We start from the raw sequence: 20,888 nt of genomic DNA, 5'->3' as shown, positions 1-20,888 counted from the left end.
GTTTCCATTTGAAAGTACCCAGAATGCCTAGCTGAACCAGTTTACAAGGCACACAGAGACAGAGGAAAGAAGTTAAGAGGTCAGTCTGGAAGATGCATACAGTCTGGTATCACTCAGATAGACTGGACATCGACTAAAGAACTGAGAATCAAATAGGTTTCAGTAACAAAAGAAAGAGAGTTTCAGACATTAGACCTCACAATAATATCCTAAACATGACACCAGAAACACAGCCAATGTGAGAGGCTGTGTGGATACCACTCTTGCATAGGACAGATAGATGTTCCTAACATCTATATAGGGTGACTCACAACAGCCTATAATCCAGCTCTAGAGGACCTGTCACCCTCTTTTGGACTTTTTGGGCATTTGCACATGCACACTTACCTTTCCCCAAAGGGCATAGTAAAAAATAAAAATAGATCTAAAAACCATAGTCAATGAAAAACTAATAAATTGGACAAGCTCAAAATGAAAAAAAACTTTTGTGCATCACACACCATACAAGTGGAGTGAGACACCCTGAAGCTAAGTGGAAATTGCAAATTGTATGTTGCAAATTGTATGCCTGGTAAAGGACTAACAACTGGAAGTCCAAGAATGCCCACCACTCAACATAATATAAAACAACCCAGTGAAATGTGAAAAAGGCCTTAAGTAGACATTTCTTCACAAAGCAATCTGCCATGGCCAAGGATCCCAGGAAAGGCTCATTAAATGAATGAAAATCAAACACATGATTCCACACAGCTTCACATCCATGATTATAGGTGTAAGGATGTTCACAACATGGACAACAGGACAACAGAATAGCAATGAACGCATTTCAGCAGAGGAAGAGGCTAAGTGCGGTGAGCCTTGCAACCAAGGACATTCAATAAGCAGTATAGTGATTGTGGAAAGCAGTTCAGTTACTGCTAAAAACATTTAAAAATAGGGCAATGATAATTTTTATAATTTCTTAAATGCATGAGTATATATTCATCATACACATTCATGAGCCCTACAAGGCCCAAAAGCAAATGTCAGATCTCTTAGAACTGAAATTAAAAGCAGTTATGAGCCACCATGTGGACGCTAGAAACTGAACCCAGGTCCTCTGCCAGAGCAGCCAGTGTTCTTAAGTACTCAGGTGTCTTTCCAGCTCCAGGGCAGCATTGTTTTTTCCTGCCAATTTTTGCAGCACTCACCCAGAAAGTGAAAATGATGCATGTCCTCAACAGATGAATGAATGAACAAAATGTAGAGTTTGTACCTGATGGAATGTCATTCTGCATAAAAGAAATGGAGCACTAAAATGGATTATAATGTGAATAAACTTTGCAGATCCTGTGTTAAGTGATACAGGCAAGATGCACAGGGATTAATCCGTACCCTTCTGGCTTGTGTGCATATGGTTTTCTCCAGAGACAGAAGGTGATGGGAGGGTACCAGGAGCCAAGGGGAGGAAAGCACTGGAAGCTACTGTCAAATCCTGACAGAGCTTCTCTTTGGGAAGATGGAAAAGCTTTAGAAGTGGTGATAGTATACAACACTGTAAATAAACACAGTGCCACTAAATGTGCATTTTAAGGTGGCTGACTGGTAAGCTGCATGCTACATACATTTTTTCAGAATAAAAATAAATAAATCATGAACGAACTTTTATGGAAAAGATCAGAGCTCAGGTAAAAACAGTGGGAAGATTATAGTCAAACACATTAATCCCTCAATTTACAGGAATCCTTATAACTCAATGAGAAAGACAAACGTGAATATACTCCCAGAAACACAAAACAAATGGCTGACAAACCCCTGAGAATCACTCAAAATTAAAGAAATGTCAACTAAAATAAAGAATGGCTTTACATTAAGTTCTGGTGATATACAGGGCTGGTGCAGAATACATCAGTGCGAGGGTGTATTGATTGATCTCTTCAGAGGAAGATTTCACAATATTAGAAATTCAAGATGTATGTATATGATTATACCACAATTCCAATAATATGAAATTACACAATAGATGTTCTTGTGAAAATGTGGATATATATTGATATAAGCAAACACATGTTAAGTTATAGAATTCGTGAAATGGCACTCATTAGCCAGCATAAAATCCCTGCATCTCTGAAACAATGTTCTTTTCTGGGAGTGCAGGGGTCACTCTGACCATTTCAACATGCACCAGAACTAATCTGTGGTTGAAACTTAGTAGGGGATCATGGAGATCAGTGGTGGCAGGGGAGGCAAATGCACATAAGTGAGATTCTTGTGGTGTGATTTGCACCTTGGCTCCATGCATCACAACCCGTAGAGGCAGAGGTGGCCAGTCCTCCCTGTCACATTCCAAGCAAGATATATCCATGAGAATGACAGTGGCACAGATGTTACAGAAACAACCAACTATTTTCTGGTTGAATTTAAGGTCTGGTCCACAGGAGGGAACCCATGTTTGGTACTATAATCCAGGAAAAAAAAAATGCCTGAGACTTCAGAAAATACAGACCTCAGAGGGAAGGCTCCTACTATTGTTACGCTAAATAGATATGATGTGCCTGTCAAATTCTTCCAAACATTTTGCTTATGCATGTAGATTCTGCTGCTTCTGGCTCAGAGTTCAAGGGGCCTTATTTTGACAGTGGGCAACACAACAGTTATTACAGAGGAGACTGTAATAACTGTTGAGAATAAGTGTCTATTTTATTGCTGTGGCACTCGGCTCCAAATGGAAGAAAATCTCTCTCTCAATTTCTCTCTCTCTCTCTCTCTCTCTCTCTCTCTCTCTCTCTCTCTCTCTCTCTCTCTCTGTGTGTGTGTGTGTGTGTGTGTGTGTGTGTATGAGAGACTCTGTCTCTCTGTCTGTATGTGATTCTCTGTGTCTGTCTCTGTAGGGGGTGAGTCTCTGTCTCTGCTTCTGTCTCTCTGTCTGTGTGTGTGTGTGTGTGTGTGTGTGTGAGTGTGAGTGTGTATAATCCCTCTCCAAGGCTTCAGGGACACCAAGGAACACAATAGAAGATGGTATGGAAAAAAATTAAAGAGCTAGAAGGGAGCAGTTCCCTCCACCCTGGCCACGCCCACCACTATCATGAAGCAGAGTAGCTCTGAGCATGCTCATGAGCCAGCCTTGGTCTATTCAAATTTTCCTGCAGAGGGCAACTCTTAGAAGGCTCCTGGGACCCTCATGAGACCTTTATAAGATCTTCATGGGGTCATTCCTTTATGAGATTATATAAAAGATAAGCAATTGACTGTAGTAGGACTCTCATCAGTACACCTGTGCTTCAGTTGCCCAGAGGACTGGCTGCTGGGATGGCTGCCTCTTGAGTTACCCATGTAAGCAACCATAGTAAATGCACTGTCTCACAAGCTGGCTTGGACAGTCTTCTTTTGTCTGATGGCACCTTATCTGATACAAATACATTTTATTTACATCTCTCCAGGAAAAGTCAGGGTTCTTTAGTAACAGGCCATCATGGAATTAGATGACTACCAGCAGAGTGGGAAGCTAGCTTGCAGTAGAGTCAAAGCCATGGAGGACACAGTCATACTAAGTCCACTGCACAGCAGCTCCATCTGCATGCCCACTGCAGGTCCAGTCAGACACCCACAGGAACTAGCACTGTCTTCTCTGCAGAAGCTCATGCTAAGAAAGAGAGCATGGGCCGAGTGGGGACTAAGGCTGCAGGCTGGTCACCTAGGAGATAGATTCTATGGAATGCTTTGTTTGGTTGATCTAGGTTCCCTGCTGAAACTCAGAGAGGAAACTCAGCATTTTGGTAGAGATCTTTGAAGACACATCTTCAAGATCAATGCTGAAGGTTTCAGTAAATGTGCTACCTTAAATCCTATGCTCTAACACCACAGTGGACCTTCCAGGCTTCCTCTTCTTAGCCAAGAAATGGGTGGCTGGGTCTTGCAAATGGGTCTGCTCCTGTCGCTTCAGGGCCTACAACATGCCATATGCTTGTATCCCATCTGCGGGGTCAATGCCACCAACTTCATCTCAGGGTAGACCAAAGCCACTGATCTGGATGCTAATTGTTTCCGGGTGCTTGGTCTCCATACCCTTAGAAGGCACACAGCATCCTGATTGGCCTGTGCTCATTATTGGAGGCAGTACCAAGTGCCAAACCTCGGCTTGATTAACTCCAACTTTTAAAAACTGACTGGTTTAGAGAAGAACTAAATTCTCTTCTCTCCTCCTTCTCTCTTATATTACGTGAGAAGTGGGTAGAAGTTTGGTTCTGGGAAACCACACTGATGAGGGTTATATAGTTCCATATAATAGGCAGGGGCTGAAGGCACAACAGAAGGTGACACAGGTTCTTTTTTGTATTGAGGAAGAGGGGCTAACACTGGCTTATCCCTCAACTGCCTATTAGCCTTTCCTGATGGATGGAGGCCAAATGCAGCTGTGAAGAATGTGTCATGACAGCATCCTAAGACCACCCACTTTGGGGTCATCTCCTCATGAACAGACTGGTTCCTTCCCTATCTGGAGACTCCTATCAAGCTCTACCTGCATTCTGTCCTCTGTTGCCTGCTAAAGTCCATGTGGGACTCTCCCAAGAGACCATGGCTTCCTTCCCCTGCTTAGCTGGTGTCACAGAGACCAGGGAGCAACCAATATAGCCCTTGGAATAGACCTTAGAAAACAAGGTCCTGTTGCCTTCACTGTAAAAATACCAGGAAGCAGCCTGGATGATTGAAAAGTACACCACACTGAGCTCATGTGGAAGCATCAGTCCCTAAGACACAGCTAAGCATAAAATCTCCCATGTTTCCCCGGCTCTTCTTGGTCTAATGAAACATATCCTCATTTTTTTGGGAGGTTTCCAGCATTTGCCTTTCAGTGGCCACCTGGTCCCTTTGTGCTGTGGAGACCCAGTACACACTGTCTTGGCCACACAATGCCTAGGAAGTAGCCCCTTTACCAGCTGCAGCTGTGTTTACCCTCAGGATGATTTTTATCCTACTTAGTGAAATGCATGTCACTGTGAATCCACATTTGTCCTGAATATAAATGACTAAAATATTTGCACAGCAATTGAAGCCAAGTGAGCTCTTGCTTGTCTTTATTACTAGATAGAGAACAAGAAATTGTTAGCCAAGGTTACCTGTTCCTGCATTCTCTCCTGTGCAGTCTGATCAGGTAGCTTTTCTTCAGCTTCAGCCTCAGGTCAGACCCACCAGCCTTCAAGTGCTGACCCCACATCTGACAGACCTGTGACCTGAGTAAGATCCCTGCTCTACGACCCCTTCTTTGTAAAGTAGGTACAGAGATCATGGAAGCAGAGATGTCTCCCAACAGTGCTGCCCACCTCATCTGAAGACTGGGAAACATTTAGCATTACTCAGAGAGGAGACTCCCAGTTCCTATGCAGTTCACCTAGTGATGGGGGATTGTCCTGCAGCAACCAAGTGGCCCTGGATAATAAAAAGTACCTAAAGAAAAGGGGGGGGGATGTCAAAAGGTTGACGATGCCTCCCAGGTGCTTTGAAGATGGAGGAAGGCACAATGTGCAAGGAAGTCAGAGGGCGACTGAAGTTGGAAAGGAAGGGGAAACAGTCACTCCTCAAGCTTCAGAAAGGACATGCCTTGCCAGCATCCAGGGTTCTCACATTGGATTTCTGCTCTCTAAAAAAATCTGGTCTTTTGTTTTGTTACAGGATAATTTTGGTAGCTTGTTACACTTATATCAGCAACTCATGCGCAAAACCTGTGGCGCCAGCCTGCAGGGCTGTTTGATTTTCCAGAAGCAGATAAGGGAGCCCCTTGTTGCATGTTTCTCTAGCCTCTGCCAAGAGGATGCCTGCCACCTCCGTCCCATCCCCAGGCCTCATGTTCTCTTCTGCCATTGAGAGGAGAGAGAACAGTAGGAGTGAGGGTAGATTGATCACTGCCTGGCTCTTCCTGCCTCTCTTCTACCTGAAGAAGAGCTCAATGGCCAGGTTTTTAATGCACGCTGATATTTAACGCATTGTGCTAGACCTCCCAGTGAAAGGACCTCCCAGTGCAGGAACTGGATGCATTCTGCGGACAGAGCAGGTGGGCTTCCAGGATGTCAAGCTGCCAGTGCATTAGCCAGATGGCTAAGAGATTCCTACCATTCCCAGGAAGAGTGGACACTGCAGCTGCTGATTGCCAAAGAAAGAATCGCACCTCTGGTAGGCTCGATGAACCATCTGATGGATATACAATTGTGAGCGCCTCTGATGGGAGGAGTTTATACAGTCCTAGAGTGTAGCAATGGGTTCTAGTGAAGCCCATGCTTCTCATTTCACATTAGTTCAACAGCAAAACTAGAGAGCCATAAAACATCTGGATGCATTACAAGGTAATTAGAGGGTAATTTAGATCTTCTCCCGAATTCCTCCGCAAGGCCAGGAGAATGAAAAGGTAGATTCCCTCCTGATCTGCTGAATGACCAAGGATAAGCACTCGGGCCATGCCCAGTAAACCAATTCTGAGAGCTCTTACTCCATTGGTTTATATCATGAATGCTCACTGCGCGCGCGCGCGTGGTTATACTACATATATACATTCACATAATACAGTCACATATACACATATTACACATACATATTGACATAATCACACATAAACACACCTCTCAAATGCACCCACAAACAACACATATACACATGCACACTCATATATATACACACAAAGCACACACATACTTACAAATATAGCATATACACTCATACACACACACATATATACTCACATACATACATGCACTGATATACACATAAAGATGTACACTCACACAGTCACATATACTTACACACTCCATATACTCTCACATAATCACATAATGGTAATACACACATACTCACAGAAACATATACACATTCACACACACACATTCCCATACAGACAAATACATATATGCATAGTCAAATGCACACATATTAACACACATATACACTCACACACATAAACATGTACAATCATATATACACATGTACATTCATGCACATTTATATACATTCATACATATAAACACAAGCACTCATGTATATTTACACACACACGCACACTTACACATACACATTCCTCTCATATATACATATTCTCTTTGTCTCCTTTGTCTCTTACACACTCACACTTGTCCACACACATAAATATTTCCATACTCATACACCAAACTCACACTCATCTCTCATACACACATACTCACTCTTATCCACATGTACTAAATAACTTCTATGTGTTCTCTCTCTCTCTCTCTCTCTCTCTCTCTCTCTCTCTCTCACTCACACACACACACACACACACACACACACACACACACACACACACACTCACACAAACTGATGCAGGTCAGTGTGCCAGTCCATTCATTTCATTTGTCTCTTAGAAAGAGGGCAGATCAACAGATCAACTGGAGAACTAAATCATTCTGTTTAGAATAGAAAGAAGCAATGCATCGATACACTCAAATCCAGACTGGATCACAACCAACGAAAATATAAAATAAAATTTGTCGTTGAGCACCACCCCCCTGGAGCCTGTTATACTAGCACAGTCATATCATCTGTGAAACATGGAGAACCAGCAGCCAGGGGAGATGCCACAAGGCTGCTGTGGGCTGGAGACCGTTAGCTCTCCTCTCTTGTCATCAATTAATCCTCTAGAATTTACCCTACATGCTTGTCAGATCTCACAGAGTTAGAGGTGAGATCTTAACTACAAGTCTACTAGAAATTGAAAATGGAAGCCATTTTCATGCCCTTAAGAAATCTGTGGAAAGTCATGTTTGGTTCTATCCTAGATCTATGGGCTATCCAGCCTCTGGGTCCTCGCCCTCCAGCAGTGTCAGTGGTGGGTTCCCTCTCATGGCATGGTCTCAAGCTGGACCAGTCATTGGTTGACCACTCACATAATTTCTGTGCTACCTTTACCCCAGCATATCTTGTAGGCAATACACATTGCATGGTGAAGGTTGTGTGGGTAGGCTAGTGTCCCAGTCCCTCCACTGGACGTCTGCCAGACACAACTGGCAAAAAGAAAAAAAAAACAGTCAATGATTCCTAATGATATTCTGCTATACCCATGGATGGGTGCCTAGCCCAATTGTCATCAGAGATGCTTCCTCTAGCAATTGGTGGAAACAACAGATGCAGAGAGTCAAAGCTAAGGATTAGACAGAGCTCAGGGAATCTTTTGAAAGGGGGAGGGGGAAGGACTGTAAGACCCAGAGGGGTCAAGAACACCACAAGAAACCCCACAGAATCAACTAACCTGGGCTCATAAGGATTCACAGAGACTTAACCAGCAACCAGAGAGCCTGCACGGGGCTGACCCAGGCCCTATGCATATATATTACAGTTATATAGCTTGGTCTTCTTGTAGGACTCGTAACAGTGAGAGCAGGAGCTGTCTCTGACTCTTGTGCATGCTTTGGGGACCCTTTTCCTCCTACTAGGCTGGCTCTCCAGCCTTAGTACAAGGGGAGGTCCCTAGTCTTATTGCAACTTGATATGCCATGTTTGGTTAATATCCATGGGAGGCCTGCCCTTTACTGAAGATAAATGGAAGAGAAATGGTTGGGGGAGGGCAGAAGAGCAGTTCTAGAGGGACTATGAGGAAAGGAGGGAGTGGAAACTGTAGTCAAACAAAAAACAATCAAAAACAAAAAAAATGTGTGAAAAAAAATGCCCACTGTCTGTGATTGTCTCTTAAAGGCAAGAATGACCTTGTGGGTGCATGCTTTAAAACTGCCTGACTACCTGTCTCAGAGGTATACTGTCCCTAGATTGTGGTCTCATGCTAAGCTGTTCTGTGAGACAAGAGACTTAATTCTGCATTTGTACCTAGGAAGTGTAATCCCTGTTGGGGTGAAACACAGCATCACTGATGGACATGACTAACTCAAGGTCAGGCACATGGGTGACTAAGGTTCCTTTCCTCTGCCCATGGTCTCCTCCATAGATGGCCCTGGAGAGGCTCTGGAAACCCATCCCTGACTCTTCAGATGTGGCCCAATTTGGCCCAGACAACAGAAGTAGGAGAGGAACTGTGCATTTAACTCTCAATAACTTCATTTCCTTCTCATTCCCGCCAGTCCTTTGGGGGATAAGAAGGGAGCACATGCAAGTTTCTCGAAGAGTCCACATTTTTTAAAAGGTGTGAAGAGCACTGTCACCACCCACACAGCAAATGACATCACTGCCAGGGTGAGCCCTGACAACTGCATCTCCTTCTCGCAGGACTTGAAATCCTGCTGCTCTTTCTGACCCATGCACCTTCTCTTGTCTAATCTGCAGGGTTTATAAAGCCTCGTTGGGGATGAAAATGTTCCCTCTAGTTCAGACATTACTTCATCAAAAAGGAAAAGCACTCACAAGCCCAGTCTCATCATCCCTGGACATAGAAACATTTTAACAGGCTCTTTTTTTCTTCTTCAGTAAAATATACACCTAGGACATGTTTATTTTCCCAAGATCAGCTGGAAAAACTCTCCAGAGAATGTTCTGCTTAAGTGAAGTAGACATGCTACATTTGTTGTTTCTCATTTATTCAAGACTAAGTCCAGCTTCCTAAGAGTACCGGTTTCCATGTCCCTTAGTACTGTGAAGAGAGTAAGAGGGCTCAAATGGACAGTCTTCTAAATGGCTCTGATTTAACCATCAGTGGGAGCTGATGCCGTCTTGTTCAGCTCTAGATAATGTGAGATAAAAACTCACTACAAACCCTATAAAATACCTCCTAAGACTAAACAACGATTTCCTTAAAAACAAGTCAAGATTCCATGTCCAGCATTCTGGCTTTCTTCAGAGTATAGTAACAACTCTCAGCATGCAGATGAGACCTGGTATGGACCTCTAATTCCATCCTCTTGGACAACTGAGGCAGGGGAAGTGGAAGTCCAAAGCCTTTGGGGGCTACATTATGAGTTCAAGGACTGCCCAGGTGACTTAATGAGACCCTGTATACAAATAACAAGAAAAAGGAGGTCTGGGCTACAGCTCAGCAGTCAGTACAATGCTTGTTTAGCATGTGGAAGACATGTTCAATCCCTAGCACCCCTCTGGAATGATGCTGTTTTAGTCCATGGGCTTGGGGAGTCAGAGTTTCACATATGTCACTCATAAAACATGTATCTGCTTTCTTGAAAAGGAGCCTTTCACTGGGTGCTTTTCTCCCACTCTTGGTGAGACAGGACTCACAAGGCTAGTCAGAAACAGCTGCTTCCTTGCCTATCAGCCCCTTCTATAGGACAGAAGGCTGCTTGCCCCACCCCCACATGTGGGCCTCCATTAATACCTAACATTGACCTCCACTATCAGGAGCTAGAGTGAGCCGTGGAGTTGAAGGAAACACTTTCATTTGTCCACGTCTGCTCTCCAGAGCAGAAAGCCAAAGGACAGCTAGTGGCCATCGGCACTGTCCCTGCACTAATGACCTCATAGGATGCAATGAGAAGCCCAAGCCCACCACTTGAAAGGGTCAAGCTTTCAGTGGGAAGTGTCACGAAAACTTAATTTGTGAGTCTGCAGTCCTGGACATGACTCCATCAGAACTACCTCACAGCAGCTCTGGCTCCTGCCCCCAGACATAGTGCAGCCCTTCCGCAGCAGCCCCGCGTCCCCTCCTAATTACTTGCTGAGATCTCCAGCTTGCGTTTGTGGGGTGGGTCCTCGATGATTCTCTTGAGGTCCCCACGGTTCTGCAGGTCCACTGGCTTCTCCCAGACTGACAGCTGCATGGTCGGGTTGAAGAAGAAAACCCGGTCATCACCCGTCCAGACCACACACCTGTGAAAGTTGAAAACCTGTCTTAGTCACTTGCAGAGACACATGGTGAAGAGCAACAGCAATAGCCTTCTCTCAGCACGCCCTTCTGGACTGTGAAGACGTTCTGGGGGGCATCGGATAATGATGGCAGAGCCTTTCCTTGTAAATGCTCTGTGCTTCTTCATACACTCTCATTTGGTTGGCAAGTTTGGCTCCCATCCCCTTTTACCAGCAAGGATTCCAAACGAGGTTCTGGGAAGCTAGGAAACTTCACAAGGCCACAGAAAGCCAGGACCTCCCCAGCTCAGTACCATGCCTGACTTAGTTTAGTGTTACCTCAGACATTTTACCTCAGACCTAGGCACCTGGGTCCCCAGGTGACTATTTCACTCCCTTCCCCGTTCCACCCTACACACCCATCGAGGAGCACCATGCAGCAGAGATGATACATGGACCACCTGACCCAGCACCTGAGCCCTGGTGTCCTGATCACTTTCATAAGGGCCTCTTACTTTCAGATATGGATACCTAAAGTGTAAGGAAGGAATGGTTTATTGTTTTGAAATACTTTGAGAGAATGAGAAACAGGGATAGGCACAGAAACTCAAGGTTGGTCGCTGTCTGTCTCCTGTTCTTAGGATGCTGCAGTGAGTGTGACTAAGTCCATTTTATAGCCAGGCATCCCTTAAAACTTACCCTGGGTAATGCACTCCTCCCTGGCCTTATCCTATCATAGTAGTCTCCAAGAGACCCCTGACTCTTCTCCATGCTTATCTGTGCTACAAGAAAGGGAGGAATAGGCTATGCACACAAAACTCATCCAAGAGACGACAACTGGCCATCAGTGAGACACTGCAGATCCCTCAATGTCTTGCTCACCGATCATCCAAGAAGACTAGCATAGGTGTTTGCATAGAGAAATCCACTCCATGTTGAGGCCAGTTAGCATTGTTCCATGAGCTGTGCTGAGTCAGGCAGGGGACATCATCCTCACAGGAGGTTAATGTATCCCATGGTTCCATAGGCACTTGGGAGGTGACATCATGCTTTAGCCTTGTGCTCCTACCTAGAGCTGAGCAACTGACTCTGGAGAGGTCCCTGGTCTGAGATATGGCCTTGGAGACCTGTATGTAGTATGAGCTTAGCCTTTCTGTTTGCAACGGTTGAGGGACACAGGGACCTTCCAATGAGTCCTACCATGGACCCATTTATTAAGCTATTCCCTTCTAGAAGAGAATAGCTGCATATCTAACTTCTAGTTCTTACTCTTAAGCTGGTTCCAGGACTCTCTAACCATGGTCACTGTCATGGCCTTCCTACAGACTTATTTTACTGGGTGGGATGCACAGGAATCTGCATGTTCTGGTTTGGCTTTCTGAAGCCCTTCATTGTCTGAAGAGGGTTGAAAGGGGGACAGTTCATGGTCCAGGACACAGCTGGGCTCCACATGTCCTCTGAGACCCTGGTCTCTTTCTTCTCCTTCCTTGGAGATCCCTTAGGTAACAAGTAGCAGTTACACCTGTGTCTCATGCACTGTGTCTGGGGAGCCCCACTCAAGATGATCCCAATGGTGGGGGAGGGATAAGCTTCCAGGAGACTTTGGTGGTAGCAGCTGAGATGGCGACAGCCTAAGTGGGCCCTTGTCCACCCAACACCTGCTGCCAGGTTCTCAGGTCCAAGGTCCAGATTTTCCCAGTAGGGCCTGCCACAGACTGATGATGAGAAAAGCTCACAGAGAAGTGTCTGGCCAATTACCATTTGCTGCTCTGAGGAGGTACTGGCTCAAATTAATTAAATTAATGCCACTAGGTCTTGGTATTTGCATGAGAATTACTGAGAAACAGGACTTGAGAGAAGGGGCAGGGTACCCATGGGAGGAGGCACAAAGACAGTTGCAGGTCAACCTTTAGGGATGGAGATCAAGGTGGTGGGGAGGGAAGGACCCTCAGTAGCCTCAGCTAATCCCAGTCTCCTATCAGGGCTCCAGCAGACTCTCCTAATGTGGGACAGATGGATCTCTGCAGGTGGTCTGTGGAAAGGCCCTAGCTGTCCAGAAGGCTGAGGGTCACACACTGAGTTCTGGTAGAACTCTGGTCAGACAGCTTGGGGCTTGGGCAGGAGAGGCCTAGAAGTTGAGAAGCTGAAACCAGACGAGTAAACCTTTGTCTCTGAGCTGAGATGAACAGGTGTCCTGTCCCATAGTGCTGGAGATGAATAGTGTTAGGCTGTCGGCAGCGGACCCTGAGCTGCCACAGAGAGGTCTCCTGTCACCTGGAAACTTGGCTCAAAGCAAGTCAATAGAACTGGAAAAGGTGGGCATCTGGCTGGGACAGGTTGCTTCCAGAGCTGGGTATAGACAGATGCATCGAGGCAGGTGGACCTATGTAGGTGGTCCAGGAAGCTGTGTGGTGAAGGACTAGGGGTGCCTGCCATACTGTAGACTCTCTAGACTTTAGGCTGAATAGAGGAGAGGGCTGCTGGCCACATGGTCTCCAGAGGAGGGAGCAAAGAACAGGTTAGAATGATCTCTGGAAGGGGCCGCTGGATCTCACCACCGGCCAGAGCAATGCAAGGGGGCCTGGCTCATAGCCTTCTGCAGCTATGGTCCTTTTCCTGAAGTCAAAGGTAGAAGGCTCCTTGAGGACTTGTACCTCACAGTCTTTCTGCTGGGAGGCTCAGATAGGGTCTCTGGGTTCTCAGGTGTCTCCCCTCCACATCCCAAACTCTCTCATTCACTAAAGAAACAAGATTTCACATCTCAAATTTGATATTTATTTGGCCAAATTGCCCCAGGCCTCATTTTCACAAAGAGGCATCTTTGTGGCACATTCAGTGTTCTGTGGGAGGCAGTGGCTGCAGCATTTGCGGCACACAGGTGCATCCCACCCTAGGAAGAGCTGGCTCTTCAAGGCTTCAAGGTGGAGGAAACATCTCCTGCTTCCCACCCTGCCACCACCGAACTTCTAAAGCCAGGGAGGAATGGAGCTAATTAGAAACTTAATGGCACATTAGCGTCTGGTGGGGGTGGTGACAATTAATGCAGTACACATTTATATCCAGGCTTCGAGGAACCCATTCCCGTGCCCAGGGGAAGCATGTGGAATTGAGCTGCGGAGCAGGCGACAGGTAAATAGATGGGGTTCCCAAGAGGAAACCTGCCCGTCCACTTGTTCCGGTTGGTTTCAACTAGACGGAGCTGGCTATGACATGCAAAATTAATTTTATGTTTCATTTTATGCCCAGTTTAAGTACATGGATAGCTCCCCTTCTCTAATCATGCCACATAATTCCTGGATGACAGCCATATCTCTCTTCTCTCAAAATGTCCCTAGATCCCGGCGGATGTAATTAGCACACTGGAGTTATTTAAGTCTGATACAGGATCCCTACACTGAGAAGCCCCGTGTGTAGAGATCTGGTGGTGGTCGATTTGTTCTAGAAAAGGGTTTTTGTTGGGGTTTTGTCTAAGCTCCAGCCCACACCTACCTGGCAATAGCCAGGTATGCCCCGCCCCAGAGATCTGGCCCACTATAAGAGGGGCTACTTGCCCCTCCTCTCTCTCTTTGCTTTCCACTCTCCCACACTCTCTCACCTCTCTGCCCCTGGGGCTCTCCCCCCCCCCACGTGGTCATGGCCGGCCTCCACTCTCCCTCCACTCTCTCTCTTTCTCTCTCTCTCTCTCTCTCTCTCTCTCTCTCTCCCACTAACTCCCATCCCCTATTCTTCTATACCATGTCTGTGTGTGTGTGGTCCCTCAGGGGCAGAGGTGCCCAGGCAAGGGCCCACCTGGACACCTTCCCCCACGCCGCCTAGCCACACTCACCTAACCCCCTATACTCGCCCCTTTAAGCCCCTTCATCGTCCTGCTGCCGAAAGTCCCCACCTAACCTCAAAGTCCTTCAGTTTTTAGTCATAAAGTCGCCCTTTGAACAGCAAGTCCTGAGGTGTCGGGAACGACTGCCGTTCAGCCCACTGGAATGGTAAGTCAAGTCTGGCCTGCTGCCTCCATAAACCCAGGACGAACACAGTGGTTTCTTGCTCTACCAACTCAGTTCCGCATGCTCTGTCCAGGGCAAGGCATCCTTTCTGTATCTGGTATGCCATCAGTGGATTAAACGGCTCCCCTGTCCCCTTTGCTATCTGAGGCTTTGCTTCTACAAGGGACTGAGGTGGACAGGGCTGTGGGGCCTCTGTGGCCCAGTTACAGGGGAAGAAAAGGGCCATTAGCCTTGTGAAGTCTGATGACCAAGGTGAGAGAAACGTGCTTTCCAACCCAACTGCTTTGGCCATGCCTCCCCCACACCCCAATATTTTTCAGAGCGAGTTCATAGGGAGGAGAGACATTGTATCCTACATTCAGGACAGAGACAACCAGCAGCTGACAGGTGAGTGCCAGCAGCACTGAGCTTGAGAATGTATATAGTGTTATAACATGACTGTTACGTTCCCCCCACCCCCCACACCACCACACCCCTACCCTCCCACCCCCCCATCCCCTCACCCTCCCACCCAACCCCCAACCCCCCATACTGAGGCACTCCAGAGGGAAGCTTCTCAGGGGTCTAGAGAGGTATCTCAGGGAACTGAGGCCCAGTCCCTGAAGTCAAAGCCTTGGCACCCTTCCCTTGCTGCTGCCTCTGCTACTTCCTTTCTGAGGTGAGAGCAGGCAGGGGCGGGGAGAGGGGGCTGTGGAAGTGCTGACAAACCCCTGCCTGTCCTTCTTGTGCTCTCTCACTGTGGCACCCAGAGAGGCTACAGGAATGGCTCCTCAAGGTGTGCCCAACCTGGGCTCCTGCTCTGTGTACCTAGGGCTGGTGCTTTTTGCTCCTTTGCATGCCTTTGACAATGTTGCAGCTAGCTCTCTTCAGCTGTTTCATAGACCCATCTTTCCTCATTCTGTGAGTGGCCAATCAGCAGCTCCTGCCACTCCACATCCAGTCTTTTGGGACATGGGTTCAAGTCTGGTTGGCTTACCTGGTTTCTTAAAGCAACCTGGCAGGGGTCCAGGCTGTCTAAAGGATCTATCATGTGAGGGCATGAAACCACCCTTCTTTGCCCTTGTCAACCAGGATCCCAGCTTTTCACAAACTACAGGGGCTTGTATTTTTTTTTTAAAACATCACTGTGACCTTCGACCTCCTTAGTCTAAGATAGTTAAAATCACAGGTAAGGAGCCACAGAAGATCCTTCAGGCTTAGCACCGCCTCAGGACTCAAGTATACCTTCATGGAGACTGATAAAAAGCAGCCAGAGCTTGGAGCTACTCCCTCCTTCCCTCACCCACCCAGGAGGCACCCTCCAGAGGCCTCTCCAGCCTGGGTCTAAGTGGTAGCTTCCTCCCGCTTCCTCTTCCACCTGCCATAACTAAGTACTTTGACATTTAATTCAGCATTCAGCTCCCCTCCCCAGCAGTAACACCTTACCTGTCCCTTCTCTGACATAATAAAAGGCTCAATTATGCAAAGGGGACAAAGTGACATTTGGTTTCCCTTCAGCAGTATGTACTCAAAGAAGAGTGATGCTTGCTCGCAGCTGAGCGTGATCACATGTCACATCTGAAATTGACACTGCACTGATGTGGCCCAGCCTGCTTCTCCCTTAATAACTGTGATTCCTAATCACCTCCGTCTCCAGTCAAACATCCATATTCGTCACGCCTGGGGAGTTACTCCCCTCTCTCTCTCTCTCTGAAGCAGTTCTGCCAACTTCAACCAAGAACATGCTTTTATGCAGATTCTTTTAAAGTCAAATAAATGCGACACTTGCAGTGCTACACATCCAGAGATTCTATTTTTCAAAGCTGTATGCAATTAATGGATAGTTAGGACAGTCTTAAAATATCAAATATTTAATGTCAGAATAAAAGCCATGCTATTAACATGAAACCAGGGACAGAGAATGTCAATGACAGGGACCCAGCTGTTTGAAAAATCACTTTAGGAGCCATACCTGGAAAGGTTTTACCCAAACATGTCTCTTAACCAACATGGCCTGCACACCATTAGCCTCTCAGTGGGACAAGAGGCACCAGACTCGTGACATCAGCATGTTCCTTTAACTGTATCTGCATCTTAGGACTAGAAAGAAGTATGAGAGAACTGGCTTTTGTAGGAGGCGGTGCCTGTGATAGCACCATATCCCCCGACTCCTGACAGGACACTTCTCTCTCTTTCTGCAGCACTCACAGAGAACTTTGTTGGTAAGTCGCTGACCAAGCTTGCACTGCATCAATCTGGACTTTCTTAGAGAAGTGAACTGATGTGAATTGTTTAGTACACATCGTTTAAATTTCATGAAAATAGCTAATTATTTATAAATCCATAATCTCTAAAATGACTCTCAGATGCTAATTAATCATTGATGCTGACATTTATTGCCCTTTGAGCCAAAGCCTCATGGATTTTACACTTTGTTTAGCCATTACCTTTGAAATGTCCCCGTGTCATCAATAACTGCAAGAAAAGCATTTCAGTGCTGAGCAGGAAACCATCTCAGAGGTACATGTTCGGTGTTCTCATAGGGAACGCCTCACTTTGTGTGGAAGTGGGTACACACACTTCCCTCCTCAATGTCTTAAAAACTCTGTCCGGAATCTGGGTCTCTTCAAACCACCCAACAGAGCTAAGCTCTGTGTCCTTTTGTAATGAATTGGCTGAAGACGTTATTCTGGAACCCGGAAATACCTTTAACAGTTGAACTGGCACCCACCCTGAACAGAGAATGCACAGAGCTCTGGATTCTCTCTTATTCGGCCATTGACTTTGTGTTTCTAAGGTTACACTAGTGTGCCTGAAGAGGCTATCTGCCTGGACATCTTGGTAAGTAGACTATAGGAGAGGCTCCTCTGTGGTTAGGGATGCCTCAGGGGTGCTCCAGGTCAGCTTCGGCTTACTTAGCTCTTAGAGTCCCTGTGAGCAGACAAGGGTCCCCCATTTCCCTCTCGTGCTTTTAAAGCCATTTCTTCAGCCTAAGCAGTCTGCCAGGTATATTGGACAGGGTGGACATAAACAAGGAACAGTTTTAACCTTCAGTCTGCCTAATAGTCTACACCTGTGTGCTTGGGACTCGAAGTCTTGTTTACTGGATGTCCTATCCAACATGCTTCTCAGTTCAGTTTGCTAAAGTATGCAGACAGAATAAAAACACCAACAGGTTGGCTTATACTTTTCAACTTCCTCCTTGCTCCAGTTCCAGTTTCCTGGGCAGCTCTGAGGCTCGGGGTGATGCCTCTTGCAGCCCCGTCCGCTCTACCCATATGAAATCCTCGAGGAGTTCTGTTCTAAGATTCTGTTCTTCTGCTAAAGTGTCTCCTTCCAGAGACTCTGCTGTGCCCTGACCCCAGGTACAGGACCTTGGCCTTTGTCCCACTTCACCATTGGGCACAGAAACTTCTGGGCCTTAGAGCACAGAAGGACCAATGCCTTGAGGAGCTAACAGAAAGCCATGGCCTGCCCCTATCCAAATGAGCATTACCTCCAGGAAATGCTGTCAGGCTGGCCATGGTCTAAACCTCCATTGCTGAGACAGAGCTCCCAGAGCTCCCTGGGTTTGGGTAGTGATGTGCATCTACACCTACAGAAGCTGGGAATGGGGCATCCTCACCCCCAGGCTGCAACTGTCCTGGCCCTGCCCATGTCTATCAAGAAGCTTCTGTACTCTGACTTGAATGGAGTTGCTTGTTAGCAGTTAGTTTAAGGTGTCCAGTACTTTCTGAGTGAGGGTGCTATTATACCACTGTTGCAGATGGTACGTGTGAGCAGAGATGGGTAAAGGAGATGGATTATTGCTCCTGCACCTCCTGGGATTCCCAGAGTACCTGGCTGACCAAGGACAACCAGACACTGGTGAGCTCCAGGGTTTCAGTGTCATTGTGACGGCAACAATGACTTGAGATAATGGAGATGGGTTGTCAAGGCTCTTCGTATGGAGTAGCTTCGTCTCTGGAACAGATGGTCACATGTGGAGGAACTCTGATCCTGGGGAAGACAGCCATGGCTCCCCAGGTGGAGAAGCTCCATCCTTGAGCAGACGGTGCTGTCAGGAAAAGTCTGGCCTCTAGGACTCCACACATGTGATGCCAGGCATAATGAGGCTGTCATTCCAGGTACCTACAAAGTCCCTCTCAACCACATTAGCAGATGAAGTGAGAACCGAAAGCTGTTATTCTCAATGGAGAATCCTATTCCCTCTCTTTGTCAAAGCAAGTACGAATCCCCTCTCAGGTATGGTGAGATCTTCCAAGACACACATGCTTAGCTAAAAAGCCACTCTACAGGGCAAGGAACTGCAGTGTAAGCAGAGGGGAAGTTAGGAACGCACAAAGAACAGGATAAAAGGGAAGCAGTAGCACCCTCTTCACCCGCTATAATACCTCACAGGTCCCAGTAAGGAGGCCCAGTTCTGATTGGTTCATGGAATGGAGCCCTTCTATCCATCTGTAGGGGTTTAGTGCTTCTCCTATGATATGAAGCCTGCCCAGACAGGCTCTTCTGCAGAGTCCCTGCTACTATCAGCTTGTCAGTCAGAGAGGAGTATCCCTCCAACACCCTGAGGAAACAGGACATCAAGGATTTTGTATACTCCGTGGGGCCTCTGTGGTTCTGTCCCTCCCTTCAGGTCTGAACCCTCTCCAGCTGCAACTACAGCTCAGTCTCACAGCACTGCTCCTGGTCACCCCAGAAAGCCACTCATTCATTCCATCTTCTAGAAGAATCATGAACTTGTCTCCATTCTCAGAAGCCTACAACAGTGTCATGTGGTCCTTTTCCTGGGAGAGAATGTTTCATTCCACAGGGAACAAGTTCTCACTCTGTGATTCCCAAACACCTCCTCTAGTAAGAATGAGATTCATTTATATCATACTCATATGATACTCAAGGGACTCCTGATACTCAAGACAAGAAGGCTTACATTCTGACTTAACAATTGGGAGGCCAAGGTCCTCACACAGGGAATGGGAAATCTACAGTCCATGAGCCTGAATCAGCCAGGCCCATTTCCCATTAGGATCTAGTGTTCAAGGTCACATCTACAGGTACATACTCTCGAGGGAAGCTCCGTGGAAGCTATGGCATGAGGTATGACAAGTGGATGTTTCCACACACAGATTCCTGCTCACTCTGGGCCCAGCACAGGAATCTGCTAAGATTACTGGGACCTACTGAATAGACAAGGGTATGCTTTACCCCTCTTATACAACACCTTATTTCTTCCCAGTATGTTCAGGATGGGGACTTGTCTACATAGATCATGGTATCTCATTACAAGAGCTTGCAGCTCTACCGTAACCTTCTAGGGAGATAGGACTGAGTTAAGTTGCTTGGCCAAGGACACATCCAAATATGTTTCCACAGGGACCCTGCCACTGAAATGAGATAAGAAGCTGGAGATCTTCCGGGTATGAAAATATGTTCAGTTACCAGGTTGTAGAAGTATTAAGCCATGCCCCATCCCCAGGGCATGTTTCTCTTCCATCTCATAGTTCCTGAGTCATATCCTTTATAATAAAACTGCAATCATAGCTAATCACAGTTAAGTACTTTTCTGAGTCCTGTGAGTCACTCTAGAGAATTATCACCAAAATCAAGGGGAGGCGGTGGGAGGCCCAGTCTTTATAGCCAGCTATACAGAGTGTGGGTAGCCCGCTGAGGCTGCCTGCAGGCTAGCATCTTTATGAAGTGGCCTCCTGGGACTAAGCCTTTAGCCCAGAAGTTTGATGTCAACTCATAGTCTAGTATCTAGAGTCAGAATTAAACAAGAGACTCTCAAAGCATTGGGGACCATGGGCTTGGGGAAGCAGTGCCCAGAGGCAGAGGTGGAGGTGAGGAACAGGAGGTGACTAATGCTACAATATGGACATTACCCTGCATACAGGGAATGGACACTCTTTCTCTAAGTAGGGCAGATAGCCAGCACATGAGCATGGGTTCAATAAGCTCTGCATGGTTAATGCAAGGCCCTGAGACAATGAGTAAGTCACTCTTTTAGACATAGCATTGTTATTCTTAGAGCTTAGAGTTGCATCCTGATGACTTCATTGCAGCTCCCAGAGGGCACATTACCCTAATACCCCCATTGCAGCTCCCAGAGGGCACATTATCCTGATACCCCCATTGCAGCTCCCAGAGGGTACATTACCCTGATACCCCCACTGCTGTTCCTGG

The 20,888-nt window shown here is 46.7% G+C and overlaps 1 protein-coding gene across 1 annotated transcript in view; it reads right to left on the bottom strand.

The window, feature by feature from the left end:
* The window catches only part of Tcerg1l (transcription elongation regulator 1 like), a 181,838-nt gene that overhangs the window by 40,301 nt on the left and 120,649 nt on the right, over positions 1–20,888 (bottom strand). The window contains exon 7 of the mRNA XM_052174404.1: positions 10,592–10,746. Within this exon, the coding sequence (XP_052030364.1) occupies positions 10,592–10,746 (155 nt within the window). The remainder of the gene's footprint in view (positions 1–10,591; positions 10,747–20,888) is intronic.

This window comes from Apodemus sylvaticus, chromosome 1 (genome assembly GCF_947179515.1).
Source record: "Apodemus sylvaticus chromosome 1, mApoSyl1.1, whole genome shotgun sequence".
NCBI lineage: Eukaryota > Metazoa > Chordata > Mammalia > Rodentia > Muridae > Apodemus > Apodemus sylvaticus.
This window is presented reverse-complemented; position numbering and strand designations above follow the sequence as displayed.